This window comes from Indicator indicator, chromosome 28 (assembly GCF_027791375.1).
Source record: "Indicator indicator isolate 239-I01 chromosome 28, UM_Iind_1.1, whole genome shotgun sequence".
Classification (NCBI taxonomy): Eukaryota; Metazoa; Chordata; class Aves; order Piciformes; family Indicatoridae; genus Indicator; species Indicator indicator.
This window is the reverse complement of record NC_072037.1, coordinates 12,954,991-12,970,306: the sequence shown is the minus strand read 5'-3', so window position 1 is coordinate 12,970,306 and position 15,316 is coordinate 12,954,991. Positions and strand designations below refer to the sequence as shown.

The following is a 15,316-nucleotide window of genomic DNA, read 5'->3' as shown; positions in this document are numbered from 1 at the left end:
CGGTTGGAACATGGGCGCTCCGGGCCTGCGTTTTCTGCTAGACACAGTCACGCTTGTTGTTGTACTTGCATCGGTGTATCTCGGCTCCGTGTGCTTTATCCTATCTGGTCATCCGTCTTCCTCTGTTCTTGAGCGCCTTTTCCCACGTGCCAGTTTCACTGTACTCTTCGCCTCAGTCTCGGTTTATGGGTGCTTTGCCGCCCGTGGAATCTTGGTTTGTTAGGCGGAATCGTGTGACCAGTTACAACTGGTTCCGCATGTGTCCAACTTCTGTCTTCTTCGTGTGTCGATGATTTTTCTAATGGTTCACGTACGTTTCAGTGTGTTCGCAGGGTCTCTTGTTAACCTCATTAACCCTTTGGATGCGTTTGTACAGAATCGAATCGTGGAGCCTTGTATTGAACGTGTTAGACCCCTCGGTGTGCTTCGCGCCGCGTGGCTGGGAGGGCAATTCAGAGGCGTCTATACTATGCGAGATGTAGCGTGCGCCGGTTGGGCGCGTGGTAGTGCGGTACTGCTGCCAAGTCGCTTATGGTGCTGATCTCTAGTAACTTCGCAGGGTGTTGCCCCGGGTGCCCTCCATTAGTACGTTTGTCTCTCACGGCGTGCGAAGAGAATACATGACAGGAACTAGGTATAGGTCTCGGTTCTTCCTTGTCTCGGTTCTCCGGGTATGGGAAGAGTGAGCCGCGCGAGGGGTTTTTTAAGTGTGATTTTCCCAAATGCGTCTTACATGAGTTACGATTTGCTTTGCTCCTCTGGGCTGGGTACGGCTCTCGTGGTGAACCCTCGTGTGTTGGTATAAAGGTCAGGCCCAGACTCCGTTCGGTTCTGTTATGGGGTCCGTGGATTTGAGTTTTTCCCCTCGTACTTCTAAGTACTTGTATGGTAGCGTTCGCTTGGGTTTGTTACTTTTCCTCACCACGGTACATCGATTCGTACCTTGCTGCTCTGGTGTATTGTACCCTTTTCCCCTCCCCCACCCATGGCTATCACCCTGGCCTATTTCTATCGCTCGCGTAAATACTCTGTCTAACGTAGTTTTTCATAGAGCAGCTCTTTTGTATTCCTCATCTTTACCTTTTGCTGAACTCCTACGTTGCGATATTGTCTTGAATGATTTCGGTCTTGCGTCATATAACATTATCTTATTTTCTACTTTAATATGCTTGCCCATCGGTTCTGGTTCCGTCTTTCGTGCCGCTATATCCGAACGACTTGTTATTGGTTTCTTGCTCGGTCATGTTTCCTTTGTTGCTCATCTTTCTGTCAGCTAGAGGCTAACATTAACAGAATCTACTGCAGATCCTTGATGTCTTCACCGGTGGCACTGGTCTCCATTACTGCTAATATGTGCTTAGCCTTGTGATGGGGGGAGGTACAATGGGAGCCTGGGCTGTAGGAGGTTGTTGGCACTGGTCTTTTGGTGACGTAGTTTGACGGCCTGTTTCTTTTGCTGCATCTGTCGCTGGACTGCTGGGTACGGGGTAAGAAAACCCTCGTCGTTCACGACACTCCTAGGTGTGCTCGCCGCTCAATGGACAGGTGCGTAGGGTTCCGGATCCCAGGGGCCAAATGTTGGCGAGGGGGTATTGCGGGGATTGGGAAACAAGATAGGAGGTCGATTCAAGAGCCCTGCCTGAAGAGCGGAAAGTCGTCTAGAAGTTATGGTTTAGTGGTTGGAAATTTGAGGTTGGAGCCAGCGATCCCTTAATTGATGGCGTCAATAGGAATCGGCGCTAGGGATAGATTCAGGGACGGTTTTGGGGAAGAGTAGGGAAGTGGAATGTGGAACGGGAGCGAGAAGGTGTAGTGGTGCACTAGGTCTGGCGAGTCTACTGGCTTGTGGCCCATGTGGTTCAAGGGTTTTGGGCATGGTCGGAAAGTGAGTCGTGGGTCGGTGTGTCACGGGGGAGATTACTCGGGCCGGTTGTTTGTCGGACGCTGCTGGGTGCGCGGTGGTCGGGTCACGCATGGCCTATTTCTGCTCCTAGTACTTCCATGTGAGCCATGGCTCAGCATTAGAGCAGTCTGAGCAGTGTGTCCGTGGCATGCTGTAAAGTTCTGTTAGTACCGACGGTAGAGTGCGGGAAGAGGACAGTGGTGGGTGTTGTGCCTTGCGTCGCGAGCTTAAAGACGAGTTTAGGAAGGGCGGGTCGCAGAACGCAGGTCCTGTGTACCCCGGCATGAGTTCCGTGGAGTGTACACAGACGGAGTAACTGAGCCCACCGGGGGCGTGGTCGGCTGTGTGAACGACTCGGGTATTAGCACGGTCGATGTGTAGCGTACTGTGGCGGCTCTGCTTCCTCGTTTCGGCTACTACGGTGGGGGACTGTCGGCTAGGGTTACCCCCTTTCTAGTCCTGGGCGTGGGAGTAGTGGAAACGTACATACGGACTGTATCGGTACGGGGCATCCAGGAGCGCGTGGTGTACTCTCCTGCAGCCACCACTTTACGTCGGGTTTTGTGTCGCTTGCAGTTCTGCTTGTGGCGTCATTCGTGGGGCTTTCGGTGACGCTTTTCGAAGCATGAGCTATCCGCACGTGCGTGTTGTTGGCCGCTGAATGGACCTCTGTTGCGCGGCAGATGGCAGTGCAGTCTCGATGGACAGCGAGAAGTGGGGGCGCGGGCAGGGGGAATTGGAGGAAAAAGGTCTCTGAGGAAGCGAGCCAAAGGCCAAAATGTGTTGATGGACAACTCGAGCGTAGTTGTCAGGTTTGTTAATGGGCGAGCAAGCAGTGCGGTAGTAGGGGAGGGGAGTCCGTTGACGCATGGCAGCAGTCGTCAACACAACGACTAGTTCAAGCCTTGTTGGGGCATCCTCATGGTTGTGCTGATTGCGAAGATGTCGGAGAGGTAGACAGGCGCACGTTTGTCTTCTGTTATTCTGCGACACATTAGAGAGGTCAATATCGATGGGTGGGTAGAGGAAGCAATATGGGAAGGGGAACAAGACGGAAAGGGGTGGAAGTGGTTTGCCGGGGCCTATTTGTAGGATTGGGGAGGACCGCAAAAGCGGGCACTGAGGGGGTCCATAAGGACAAGTAGGGGAGCGAAATTGACGGGCGTGCGCGGGAAAGGAGGGGCGGGGAGCGGCGGAGGAGCGGAGAGTGGCGGAATTGCGGGGGATGACTAAAAAAGAGGTAACGGGGTGGAGAGGGATGCAGTACGAGTCGCTCTACCTAGACAGACAATAACTCTTACCAGGGCTTGTAGGAGGCGGCCACGGACAGGGAGGCACACCTACCCATTCGCCTTTCTTCAGTCTGTTCGCATTCTCGATATGGGCGAACGGGTACCGTCACTGATCCGGTCCGCGACTGACCGGCCAGAAATATGAAACAATTCCGCCAACGGAGAACGGAGGCTCGGGGGTTGTTATGATGCTACGGGCCGTGTAGGGCGGAGCGTCGCTGGTTATGGGAGACGAGTAGTCACGAGAGTGCATCAGCGGACTTACTGTTAGCGGATAAAGGAAGACGGCAATACGGCACTTGTTGGGGGGGGGGGGTTAGGTTAAATAAGAGGGGCGGGAGGGAGGGAAGCGGTTAGCGACAGAGACACCGTAGAGGGGGGGCGTCCTACGCAAGAAAAATTGGGCATCGGAGGGATTGGTGTCGGCAGAGATCAGAGATGCGGCGAAATGGGTAGAGTGCTGGGTCCGTGGCAGGAGGCGACCGGGCCAGAGTGGTGGACCGAAAGCTCCGAGTAGTAGCTTGCGGCAGCGCGGGGGCTAGGAACGGAGGAGTATCAGCAACAAGATGGGGTGGGTTATTAATAGTCATTCGCACGGAGGTAGGCTGTGAGTAAGTTGGGCAAGAAGGAAACCAATGTGGAGAAGCAGGGCGGGTGATTCAGCGGAGGGCGAATTAGTACACGTATTTTTGCGGGGGGGAGAGTCGAAAGGAGCCACGATGGTCACCACGGTGCAGGTGCACGTAGTAGCAGAGGTGGTGGGTCGGGTGATGTTTAGCGGGGGGTGTGAGGGACAGAGGAGGTTGCATATCGTTGGGGAGGGTGGGAGGGAGGCTGGGAAGCGGCACGTTGATTGTGTCGTCCTAAGAGAGGAAGAATTGGGGCAGGTCCTGGCGCGACCGGCTTGCCAGAATAGGTCCCGTGCCAGGCGCAGGGCCCATGGGCGGCAATAGGTCAGGGCTAGCGCAAAAGTAGCGCCGAACGCTGGGTATAGTGCAGCCCTCATAGATCACCTAGGGAGTAGGTGAGCGCGATGTGGTGCGGTGTGGATTGGGAGAGGTACGGGATGGAACAATGGATACGACGTGGAGGGATAAGGAGTGCAGCTACGCCCGGAGGTGGAGAAGTGCCGAAGGCTGGAGCGGTGCGTCATGAGGTCCCCGGTCGTGGACTAAATGACTGGGATCGGGTAGAAAGCGGTGGGAACACGGAGGTGTCCCAGCGGGGTATGTCCTCGGAGCTTGCCGGATGCTTTCACTGATGATGGGTGTCTTACAGTTCCAGGGCGCGGTAGAAGAATGCTGAGGGGTGTGGTAAGGAAGAACGGAGAGACGAACCAGGCGATCGGAGGCTCGCTATATGCTACCAGAAAACGTATGAGTGCCGGCTACGGGCGTTGTTGCGGGGATGGCCCGCTCGTGTATGAGATCGGGTTAACGCTGGAGGCGCAAGGCGGCGCGGTAAAAGGAGCGATAGATCTTTGCGGAGGGCGCGTTGGGCACTGAACTGTAGGTGCTACGAGTGTGTGGAGTCGAGTGGCTGCATCGAACGCCGTGTGAGTGGCAGGGCGCCTGGGCAGTGTGAGTGCGGAGAGCATCAAGACCTGATGGGTCGCGGTAGAGTGAAGAGCCTCACGTGGGAGGATGCTGTGGACATAAAGCCGGGCGGGGGAGGGGGATGCACGGTTACCTGCGCTGGAAGCCGGGTGGTGTGCCACGGGGGGGCCATGTGTAGTGGCCGTTCACGTGGGCGTTCGATCCAGGGCGATGCCGGGGCCAGGTCGGTGCGGTGAGTGGGGAACCAACGGCGTGATGGGCGTGTGCTTTTATCCACAGTCGGACTGCGCGGCTAGTGGTAGTCTGTGACTGTGGGCAGGGATTTGCACCCCTGATGGTAGGCTGGGTCCGGCCGGCGCTGGCGCGTGATCGGGTCACCTCGAGCGAAATCTCCCGTCGTGCCTACTCCGCGCACTCCTTAGGGATGCAGGAACAAGCTTATGGGTTCAATACGACTGAGACGGATGAAGCGGAGGCAGGGGCCACGAACGGGCGTGAAGGATAACACTGCTGCGGGCATTAATAGAGGTTGAAAGCTGTACTTGATGGCTAGTCGTGCTGCGGTGAGAGGGGCAACAGAACGATGCAACACCGCAATAAAGAGGTTGGGGAGGGCGGGGTGGATTGGAGCTAATTTATCTATGGACAGTGGGTCCTGTTTCCTCAGGCCTCGGTTGGTGGACCCCTCCGCGGAATCGACTTCGCCCTGCCTTTGTCTGTTGGCTCCTCCCTGTCCGTTGGAGACAATATCATCTGTCTCTGCAAGACTGTCAACGCCCAGTTCGGTTGTTCTAGGCTCTTGTGAGGGGTGCGTAGTCCAACGGACGGAATGCAGCGGCGTGCCGCCTGAAACGCGTATTACTGAGTGCCAGCAGTGGGTGGTCTGTGTTCCATACATCATTATCTATTTTTTCTCTATGTCTTTACGCTCAGGTCACCCTCGGCTCGGCTCGCACTATTCCCTAAGCCGGTCCTGCCGGCGTCCCCATTGGTCACCCCCTAAGTCACTAGTTCCCCGCGGCCCCACCTCCCGGCGTGTCGTCTCCACTCCATCGGCGATCAGGGTAACTGCCGAGGCCCTCTAGTGCCGTTTTCCCTTGGGGTCTGGTTTGCGCCTCCGTGTTTTTCTGGCGTGCGTGTCCTTTCGTCTCTTCCTTCATTTATGTCGGTTAGTCCTCTTTTCTTGATTTCTCTGCTCCTCCCTCTCTTTCCTCCTTTTCCCATTTCATCCCCTCCTCTTTCCCCCCTTGCCCATCGCATTTTCGGCTTTCCTCGTTTTCCTCTTTTATTTCTGAATTTCACAATTTTTCAATCTTTTTTATTCTTCATTTCGTGCAACGTTAGGGTCCACTCGAACTTGCTGTCTCGTTGTTGTTGTTGAGAGAGATCAGCTGAGAGGGATTTGCATGGTCCAGCAGCGGCTGGGGCTGATTTGCACCTGGCTTGGGGTGGTACCAGCAGCACTTCAGCTGCTGTGCCCTCCTGCCCTGCCACAGCAGCCACCCAAGCCAGCAGGCAAAGCACTCCCCCCAGCCTGTGCCCTCGCATGTGTGCCCCTAACACCTACTGTCTCCAATCTGTCTTCCTCACCCCTGGCACCAAACCCTTCCTCAGCTTGGGGCCTGTCTGTGCCATAAAGCCCATCTCAGAAGTGGCCACCAGTTAGGATCTCCCAGGTACAGCTCCAAACCCTTTTCTGTTCCAAGCCCAGGGCTGTGGCACTCCTGGCACATCCTGTTCAGAAGAAACCTCTCACACACGGTCTGTGGAGGAGCAGAGCTGCTGGGCACTCCCACACCTCCCTGTTCCTGCTCTGAGCAGGACCTGCTCCACCCACCACTGCTTGAGGGAGTTGCTGTGACTTGGGTTCCAGTGCCAGGTGTCACCCGTGGAGAGCAGAGGAGGTCCCTGCCAGCTTGTCCCCTTGCCCTCAGCTGTAACCCAGCACCTTTCACACAAGTTCCCATGGGAGCCCAGAAATGAGACCTGCAGCTTCCCCACCACAGCAATGCTGGAGCCCAGGTGTGGCTTCCAGCACCTCCTCTGCCCTCCCTTCCACTCCTCTCCCAGGTAACACAACCTGTGTGGCTGCTCCCCCTGCTGCAACCCAGTTGGTATCAAACTCCCTTTTGTTTCCCTTTGCAGGGGCTGCCTGTGTTCACCATGGCCCAAGGACTGAGCCCCCCCCAGAGACAGCAACCAGAACAGAGCAAACCCTGCTGCTGCCTCAGAACCATGCTCAGCATGAGCAGAGAGCTCATCCCACACAGGTGGATTTATCTGGACAGGTTAATGATGTTCCACATCACCCAGATCCTAAGCTGATCCACACCTGTCCTTGCTGGCCTGTTCCTCTGCACACAGCAGCACCTCTGACCCAAGGGAGTCTGATTTTGTGCCCTGGGTAAGGATTTTTAAGCCTGCCCAAGGCAAGTCATGGCTCAAGCTCTCCAGTGAAGGTTTCCAAGACAGAACAAAACTAGTTGCTCAGCCCTGTGCTGTCCACCACCACACAGAGGAGAACTTTGCTCATCTGCAAACCTCAACTTTCCTACCTGCCAGAGCAGGGTGGTGGTCTCCTGTCTCCCTGGGTGTTGCTGGGACCAGACAATGTTTGCTCACCACCACTGGAGGCTGTGGTGTCTGTGTTATTGCTGCTGCCACATTTCACAAAGGTCAGGACACACATTCCAGTGAGTCAGAGCCTCCCCACAGTGCAGGTCCTCAGAGCTCAGCCAGGCTCTGCTTGCACAATGCCCATGACAGTCCCACCCTCAGCACAGCCCAGCCTGCCTCATCCCTCTGGTTATGGGAAGGAGAACTTGGAAGATGATGCTGAAATTGAAAGAGAAGACAACAAACCCAAACCACACATACAGGGGGAAAAAAACCCCAAACCACCAAAAGTTAAAAATAACCCAAACTGCCCTCACAAAAACTCTGAGCCTCAGAAAGTGTCGAGGCAGAGGCAGGGAGGGAGGAGGTGTTAGGGTAGAAATTAGGGGAAAATGAGTCTCCCATTTCTTCTTCTCCAATCAGAAGCCTCCAGTGAGCAGCTCTCACCAGCACCTCAACAGCAGCTGTGCTACCAAACCTCTTTCATAAAGCTCTTGGAGATGCTGAGGAGCTTCATTACATTCTCCAGCAAAACTCAGACCTTGCTCTGGGAACAGCAGTGGTTCCCTGACCCAACAACTCCCACCTGGAAACCTCTTGCACTCCATGAGCCCCAGGCAGGGCTGCATCCCTGATTCCCAGCCCCCTGACCCCTAGGGGGATGTTTCCTGGCTCAGCACCCCCTGCCAGTTCTGCTGCCTGGGGAGCAGCCAGATCCCAAATTCTCCAGGCTCTCTGGCATGGAGCTGTGAGCCCAGAGTCCCTGGGTGCTGACTGCCAACCAAGGATGTACAAATCAGTGTGTGGGTGGGGGGCAGAAAACTGCAGCACACCAAGGGCAAAGGCCAGGCAGGGCTCTCCTCTGGGGCTTCCCACCGCTGAAGTGCTCCACCTCTGCACCCCTCATCTCTCCCTTGCAGCCCCCACCCCCCTCACTGCCTCCCCTGTCTCAACAGCTTGAGCTGTTTGGGGTTGGAGAGGCTGTGCTCTGTCTGTGCATTGCAGGAGCTGTGCTCCACCCAGAGCCTCCTGACAGCTGTGGAAGGAAATTGCCACCCCTGTCAGCCCCACCACTGCTCCCAGACAGCCCAGCCATGGCCAGGCCCAGCTTGAACCCATTTAGGTTGTAAGGGATAAGGAGATAACAGCACAACATGCTGCAGCTGAGGGTATTTAAACACCCATCTGGTACCTGTTAGGCAGCACACGTCCCACTGCTGTAGAGGAAATATGTGTCACCTCCCTCCCACGTGGAGAGAAGATCCAGAGATGTGTCCCACCCTGCCCCTTCCTCTCCTGTGCATGAGGTAATGCTCCTAGGACATCACTTTGCATTTCCTGGCTGTGCTTTGGGAGCTGCAGTCCCTGACAGGCTGCGCTGGGGACAGCACATCAGCCAGAGCAGGCTCCACGTCAGCCAGGTCTGAAAGGGTGGACCAGGAACTTTGGAACTGCTTCAGCCTTTGCAAGACACAACTTGGACTACACTTAGTTTGGAGATTAGGAACAATTTCTTTACTGCAAGAGTGGTCAGGGATTGGCACAGACTGCCCCGGGAGGTGGTGGAGTCCCCATCCCAGGGGGGGTTCAAGAAACCTGTGGCCATGGCACTTGGGGCCAGGGTTTTGTGACCATGGTGGTGCTGGGTTGATGGTTGGACTGAGTGGTCTCAGAGGGCTTTTCCAAACTATTCCATGATTTATCCCAGAGGCACTCCAGGGTGATGGCCCATTTCAGTCTTCATGGGACCACACTGTTTCTGACAGGCAGAGTGGAAAGTGGAGTAGCTGTGAGCTGAGCAAACTCCACCTCAGAGGCACACAGAGAGCTCCCAGAGCCATCTCCCTTCGCAGGATGCCTTTGGCTGTTCTGCTCCCTGCTGAGGATCCCTTTGCTGCCTGTACCCCCTTAGCTGCCAGGGGCTCTGTGGCACCCCAATATGTCCCCGTTCCCAGCAGAAGCGGGCAGCTGCCGCCGGGCTCCCCTGCAGGCTGGGTTTGCTCAGCCGGGAGTCAGTTCCCTGCAGCAGCTCTGAGCCCTGCGCCAAGCCTTTGCCTGCCGCCCCATCTAGTGCTCGGCACAGACAAGCGCAGAGGGCAGCAACCTCCCCGCCCGGCTGCGACACTGCCAGCCCCTTTCCAGCGGTGGTAACCCACTCGGTAAAACTGGCATCAGATCGGAGAGCTGCTGAGGCTGGAAGAGACCTCGCAGCACGTCCAGCCCCGCCGCTTGCCTGAGGCTCACGATCCTTCCGCTGCTGCTAAGCCACTGCCACTAAGCCACATCCCTCAGCACCACATCCAGGTGGCTTTCCAACACCTCTAGGGATGGGGACTCCAACACCTTCCTGGGCAGCCTGTGCCAGGGCCTGAGAACATTTCCTGGGAAGACATTGTCCTAATATCCAACCTGAACCTCCCCTGGTACAAGTCGAGGCCGTACCCTCTTGCCCTGTCACTTGTTGCATGTGAGAAGATATCGACCCCAGAGCAATTAGCACCTTGCTTAAGATGTTTAAGATGTAGCAAGGCTCCAGTCCTGCTGCACTCAGAGCTGGGCTTGCTCTGGTGCCACTCGCATGGCACTGCCCTGCTCACAGCATTCATTTCTCCGGGAGTGACGTGGATCCCTCTGTTAACCCTTTAACACCCGCAGAGCTTGGCTCCGGTCCTCTGGAACAGCCTCTGGCCTCCCGCTCCAGGAAGTTCTTCAGTCCCTCGTCTTTTGCTTTCCTTTCCTGCTGAGCCAGGCTGCTTTTCACTTAGCGCCATGAAGCTCCTGAATGCTGCTGCGGCCTTCTTTATTCTTTTCCCCACTTTGGCACCAGCTTTGGACCCTCTCAGCGCTTCACTCCTCATGGCTGCTGCTGCAGTCACTTGGGACCTCCTCAGCCCTCAGTCCTGGCTCAAGTGCAGTCTCCTGGAGTGCTGCCATATGAACAACACGCTGAACTCCTCCGGTAAGGCGGTGGCAAGGGCACCTTGAGCCAGGTTGGCAGCAGGGCCAGCTGGTGGCCCTTCCCAGTGTGGAGAGGGCTTCCTCTTTAATGCCAGCCCCCTCTGAGGGGTGGGGGTTATGGCAGGATTAGCACCCGCAGTGGCACGGTCCCTAGGGTCACAGCCCTCAAAGGTCATCTTGTCCAAGCCCCCTGCAGCGAGCAGGGACACCTCCAGCTAGTGCAGGCTGCCCAGGGCCACACCCAGCTGGGCTTTATCTCAGTCTGACCCATGCCCGCTGGTGCGGCACCAGCCTGCCAGCACCAGCCACGCGTGGGGAAGGAGTGAGAGGAGGCTCATGCGGGCGGCACAAGGGAGAGACCAGCAACCATGTCCAGCACCCGTTCGTCCCGGTGTCTTGCAGGAGCATTCGTGGGGGCGGGAGGGCAGGGACACAGTCAACAGATGGGGCCAGGGTCGCTCTGGGGGTTTGAGAGTAGGGACGCGCGAGGGTGACTCTGAAGGGAACCAAGAACAAACTGAACTACCCCCTGCTCCCCTCCACCTCCCAGCCCGAGGTGTCCTTAACAGCACCCCGCCAACGCGTCCGTCACGGCCCGCTGACGTCATCAGCAGGGCAGCCAATGCGGGCTGTTCCCTTCACAAAGATGGCGGCAGCGGCCTCGGGGGGGCAGTGCCATTTCCGGTCCGCGGAGAGCGGCGGGCGGAAGCGGGGTCGGGCGGGAGTCGCCATGCGGAGGGCGGTTGGGTTGCTCTGGCTGCTGCTGCCGGGGCTGGTGGCGCAGGAGCCGATCAGCGTGGGCCTGGCCATCGGCGTGGCCTGGGCCCTCACCAGCTTCCTGTCCCACCCGAGGTTCTACTGCAGCTATGTGGAGTGCTGCCCCAGCGCCGAGCAGCGCCTCGACGCCAGCGGTACGGCGGGAGCGGGGGGCGCCGGGCTGCGCTGGGCTCCCCAGCCCTGACCCGGGGCTTCGGCCGATAACCGGCCACTGCCCGGGGCGGCCCGCAGCGTGTCTGGTGTAGGGGCTGTGCCGTGCTGTGCACTGTGCCTGGCAGTGGCCGTGCTGAGCTCGCCTGGGGCACGGCCGGTGACCAGCACCGTTGGTGGCCGTGCTGAGCTCGGCCGGTGACCAGCACCGTTGGTTCCTATGCTGAGCTCGCCTGGTGCACAGCCGGAGACCAGCAGCCATCGGTGGCCCCGCAGTGCTGAGCCCTCCCTCTCCCCGCAGCGCTGAAGGTGCAGCTGGACTCCAAGCTCTTCGGGCAGCACCTGGCCAAGGACGTGGTGCTGAAGGCAGTGCTGGGCTTCAGCACCAACCCCGCCCGCAAGAAGCCGCTGACGCTATCGCTCCACGGCTGGGCTGGCACCGGCAAGAACTTCCTCAGCCAGATCCTGGTGGAGCACATCCATGCTGCCGGCCTGCGCAGCAAGTTCGTCCATCTCTTCCTGCCCACCCTCCACTTCCCCCACGATGCCCAAGTCAAGCTCTACAAGGTGAGGAGGGGCAGGAGGAAATGCAGTGCTCAGACCCCCAGGTCCATGGGGTTCTGCAGGTGTTGGGCAGGGTGATGCCAGAGCTGGTGCTCAGGGGGGATCATAGAATCATAGAATCAAGAAGGTTGGAAGAGACCTCAAAGATCATCGAGTCCAACCTGTCACCCTAAACCTCATGACTATCTAAAGCATGGCACCAAGTGCCACGTCCAATCCCCTCTTGAACACCTCCAGGGATGGTGACTCCACCACCTCCCTGGGCAGCACATTCCAATGGCCAACCACTCTCTCCATGAAGAACTTTCTCCTCGCCTCCAGCCTAAACCTCCCCTGGCACAGCTTGAGACTGTGTCCTCTTGTTCTGGTGCTGGTTGCCTGGGAGAAGAGACCAAACCCCTCCTGGCTACAACCTCCCTTCAGGTAGTTGTGGGATGCAGGGGGAAATGCCTGCAGAAAGTGAAAGAGAAAGGCACAAAGAAATCCCAAGCCAGGGCAGTTTCTTGGTGCTGTTTCCTTACTGATGCCATCTGCTGCTTTCCCTGATGCTTGCTGTTGGCAGGGGATCCCCATTAAAACCACAGACTGGTCAGGCTGGGGTGGAGGTTTGTGACTAAAGCAGTGCTGGGGGGACACTGGTGCTTGGCTGTGTGGGACAGAGGTTGGGTGGGTGAGGACTGGGAGGGTACATGGCCCAGTCCCAGCCAGCCTCAGGGATGTCCCCTCCCATAAATCTGGGGTAAAAGGAGGAAAAAGTGGGGGCTGTTGGCTTCCAAGGTGGTTGCTGCTCTTAACACTGCCTGAGGGTTGCTCTGCACATGTAGAGGGAGGGAACTGATTCCCTTTGCTTGTTTTTTTCCATCTTTCATCTGTCAAACTCTTTGTCCTGACTCACTGACTTCATTCTTTGTGACTTCCCATCTCAGCCTGGCTTTGTCTTTTACCCCTACATGAAGCAGCAAGGGTTAGAAAGTCCTCTGTGAGCAGAATTGCCACTGAAATGCAGTGTGGCAGGGCTCAGCCACAGGCTGGGGGCTGCCCTTCAGGAAAAGATCCAAGCAGTGAGTGTGGAATGCTGCCCCTGCCAGCACCTTGCAGCACCCCCAGAGGAGTCCTTGCCTCTCAGTGGTTCTCATCCCCTCCCTCCAGGACCAGCTGCAGAGCTGGATCCGGGGCAATGTCAGTGCCTGTCCCCACTCTGTCTTCATCTTTGATGAGATGGACAAAATGCACCCAGGGCTCATCGATGCCATCAAGCCCTTCCTAGACTACTACGAGCAGATTGATGGAGTGTCCTACAGGAGAGCCATCTTCATCTTTCTCAGGTCTGTGGCACCTATCTCACTCACTCTGAGAGCAATCTGGGGTGGGAGTCAATGATGTTCCTGTAGGACCTTGCTCAGGAGGGAAGATCCTCTCTGTAAAGACAGAGGAGAGCTCTGTGAGCTCCACCATGAGCTCCACTTGAGCACTGGGAGCTCCTGCATGGCCTGCAGCTGCTGAGCTCAGGAGCCTGGCAGAGCACAGGTGATGGGGGAGTCCTGGGGAATGTGTGCACTGTGTCCTGGGTCTGCCTGGCATGGAGCTAACTGCACAGCAGCTGCTGTGGTGTTGTGGTTTGGGTTTGAGGTGGAACAGTTGATAGCAGCAATGATTGGGCTGTTCCTGGGTGCTGCTTGCTAAGCCTCAAGGCCTCCCTTGGGCTTTGACTGCTCCTGACCTATGAAACTCTCTTTATCTCGACCCACAAACCTCCTCACTTGTGTTCTTCCTATCTCCTCCTCCCCTGGAGCTGAGGTGGGAGTGAGCAGGCAGCTGTGCAGGGGTTAACCCTTCACACACCAATGGCTATTTCAGCAGCTGGAGACTTGTCCTCAGTTTGACTTGCTCTGGTGAGCTGTCTGCCGTCAGCAACATCTGTCAGTGCTGAAGAAGAACTTCAATTGTGGCTGCCTTCACCACTGCACATTCCTCTTTCCTGAACAGCAATGCAGGGGGGGACCTGATCAATAAAGCAGCTCTGGACTTCTGGATGAGTGGGAAGCCGAGGGAGGAGATTCAGCTGAAGGACCTGGAGCCCATGCTCTCTGTAGGGGTCTTCAACAACAAGAACAGTGAGTCAGTCTCTCTCTCCACAACCTGGGCCATCCCTTTAGCTTTGGAGGGTCCCTCTGCTGACCCTGCCCTCTCCTGCAGGTGGCCTGTGGCACAGCAGCCTCATCGACAGGAACCTCATCGACTACTTCATCCCCTTCCTGCCCCTGGAACACAGGCACGTCAGGATGTGTGTGAGGGCTGAGATGGTGGCCCGTGGCTACGTGGTGGATGAGCAGATCGTGCAGGCAGTGCTGGAGGAGATGACCTTCTTCCCCAAAGAGCAGAAAATCTTCTCTGACAAGGGCTGCAAGACTGTGCAGGCCAAGCTGGACATCCACGAGGGAGCTGCCGTGAGGGACAGCAGAGCCAAGCGCTGAGCACCCTGCAGAGCACCTCCAGAGCACCTCCAGAGCTCCTGGAGGTCCAGAGCTCAGGTCTCCAGAGCTCCTGGGCAGCTCTGTCTGTGCACTTCAGCTTTGTTACTGTTTCAGGGAGTGTAGTGGAAAGAGCCAGGGTGAGCTGGGGGAGGCTTTTAAGCTTAGTGTTCTTCCTCTTTTTCTTTTTTTTTTTTTTTACTTTTTTAAATGCTTTTTTAACTTCCCCTCCCAGTGCTGAGGCTCTGAGCTGGGCTGGTAGCCAAACCTTGACCCTTTTATTTTTTTGTTTTAACTGATAGAGAGTTTCTGAGTGTGACACAGCTCTGGGCCCAGCCTCTCCTGCTTTGTTCTGCCAAGTGCTGAGGTTCTTACTTAATTCTTCTTTCCACAAGAACTAGACTGGAGGGAAGGAGAAGAGAGGAATTCATCCAGGCAGTCACAATCCCTTCCTTGTACCCAATCCCATGCAGGGGTGCTTGGGGTGTTCAGGGCTGGTGGTGCCTGGAGGGGTGAAGAGAAGACCTTGATGCCTTGCAAGCAGAAGATGAGGTGGTGGAAGGTTTCTTGTCCTTCCTAGCAGACTGATGCTGTGATGGCTTCTCCAGCTGAGCAGCAGCTATTCAGGGACAGAGAGCTATGACTGCAGTTTGAGCTGTGGGGTTCCCACATCTGCTGCAGCCCTGGCCAGCTGTGGGAAGTGTGTTACTAAGTGGTACAGAAAGAGGGTAGGGGGAAGTTCAGTGTTGTGCCTCTGCTGCTTTGGGGAAAAAGAATGTAAAAGGAAGTTGATGTTCCTCTCCCTGAGGGTGAAGGGGAGTGTGGCAGCTTTGGCTCTTCCTGGGCAGAGGGAGGGGTTAGATGCTAGGCCAGGCTCCTGCTGTAGCAGAGGACCCTCTCAGGCAATGTGCCTGCAGGCTCCTGGCCATGAGGGCTGCAGGATCTGTTGGAGTTCCTCCTGCTTGTACCCAGGTCCAGCAGTGGCAGTGCTCCCCTGGCCCTGCCTGGAAGCCACATTCATAGCAGAAG

The 15,316-nt window shown here is 56.7% G+C and overlaps 1 protein-coding gene across 1 annotated transcript; it reads left to right on the top strand.

The window, feature by feature from the left end:
- The first annotated feature begins 11,055 nt into the window (after positions 1-11,055).
- LOC128976146 (torsin-1B-like) lies at positions 11,056-14,290 on the top strand. Its single transcript, XM_054393264.1, has 5 exons — positions 11,056-11,236; positions 11,554-11,819; positions 12,966-13,141; positions 13,803-13,930; positions 14,013-14,290. The coding sequence occupies exons 1-5, from the start codon at positions 11,056-11,058 to the stop codon at positions 14,288-14,290; spliced, it is 1,029 nt and encodes a 342-aa protein (XP_054249239.1).
- The last annotated feature ends 1,026 nt before the right edge of the window (positions 14,291-15,316 follow it).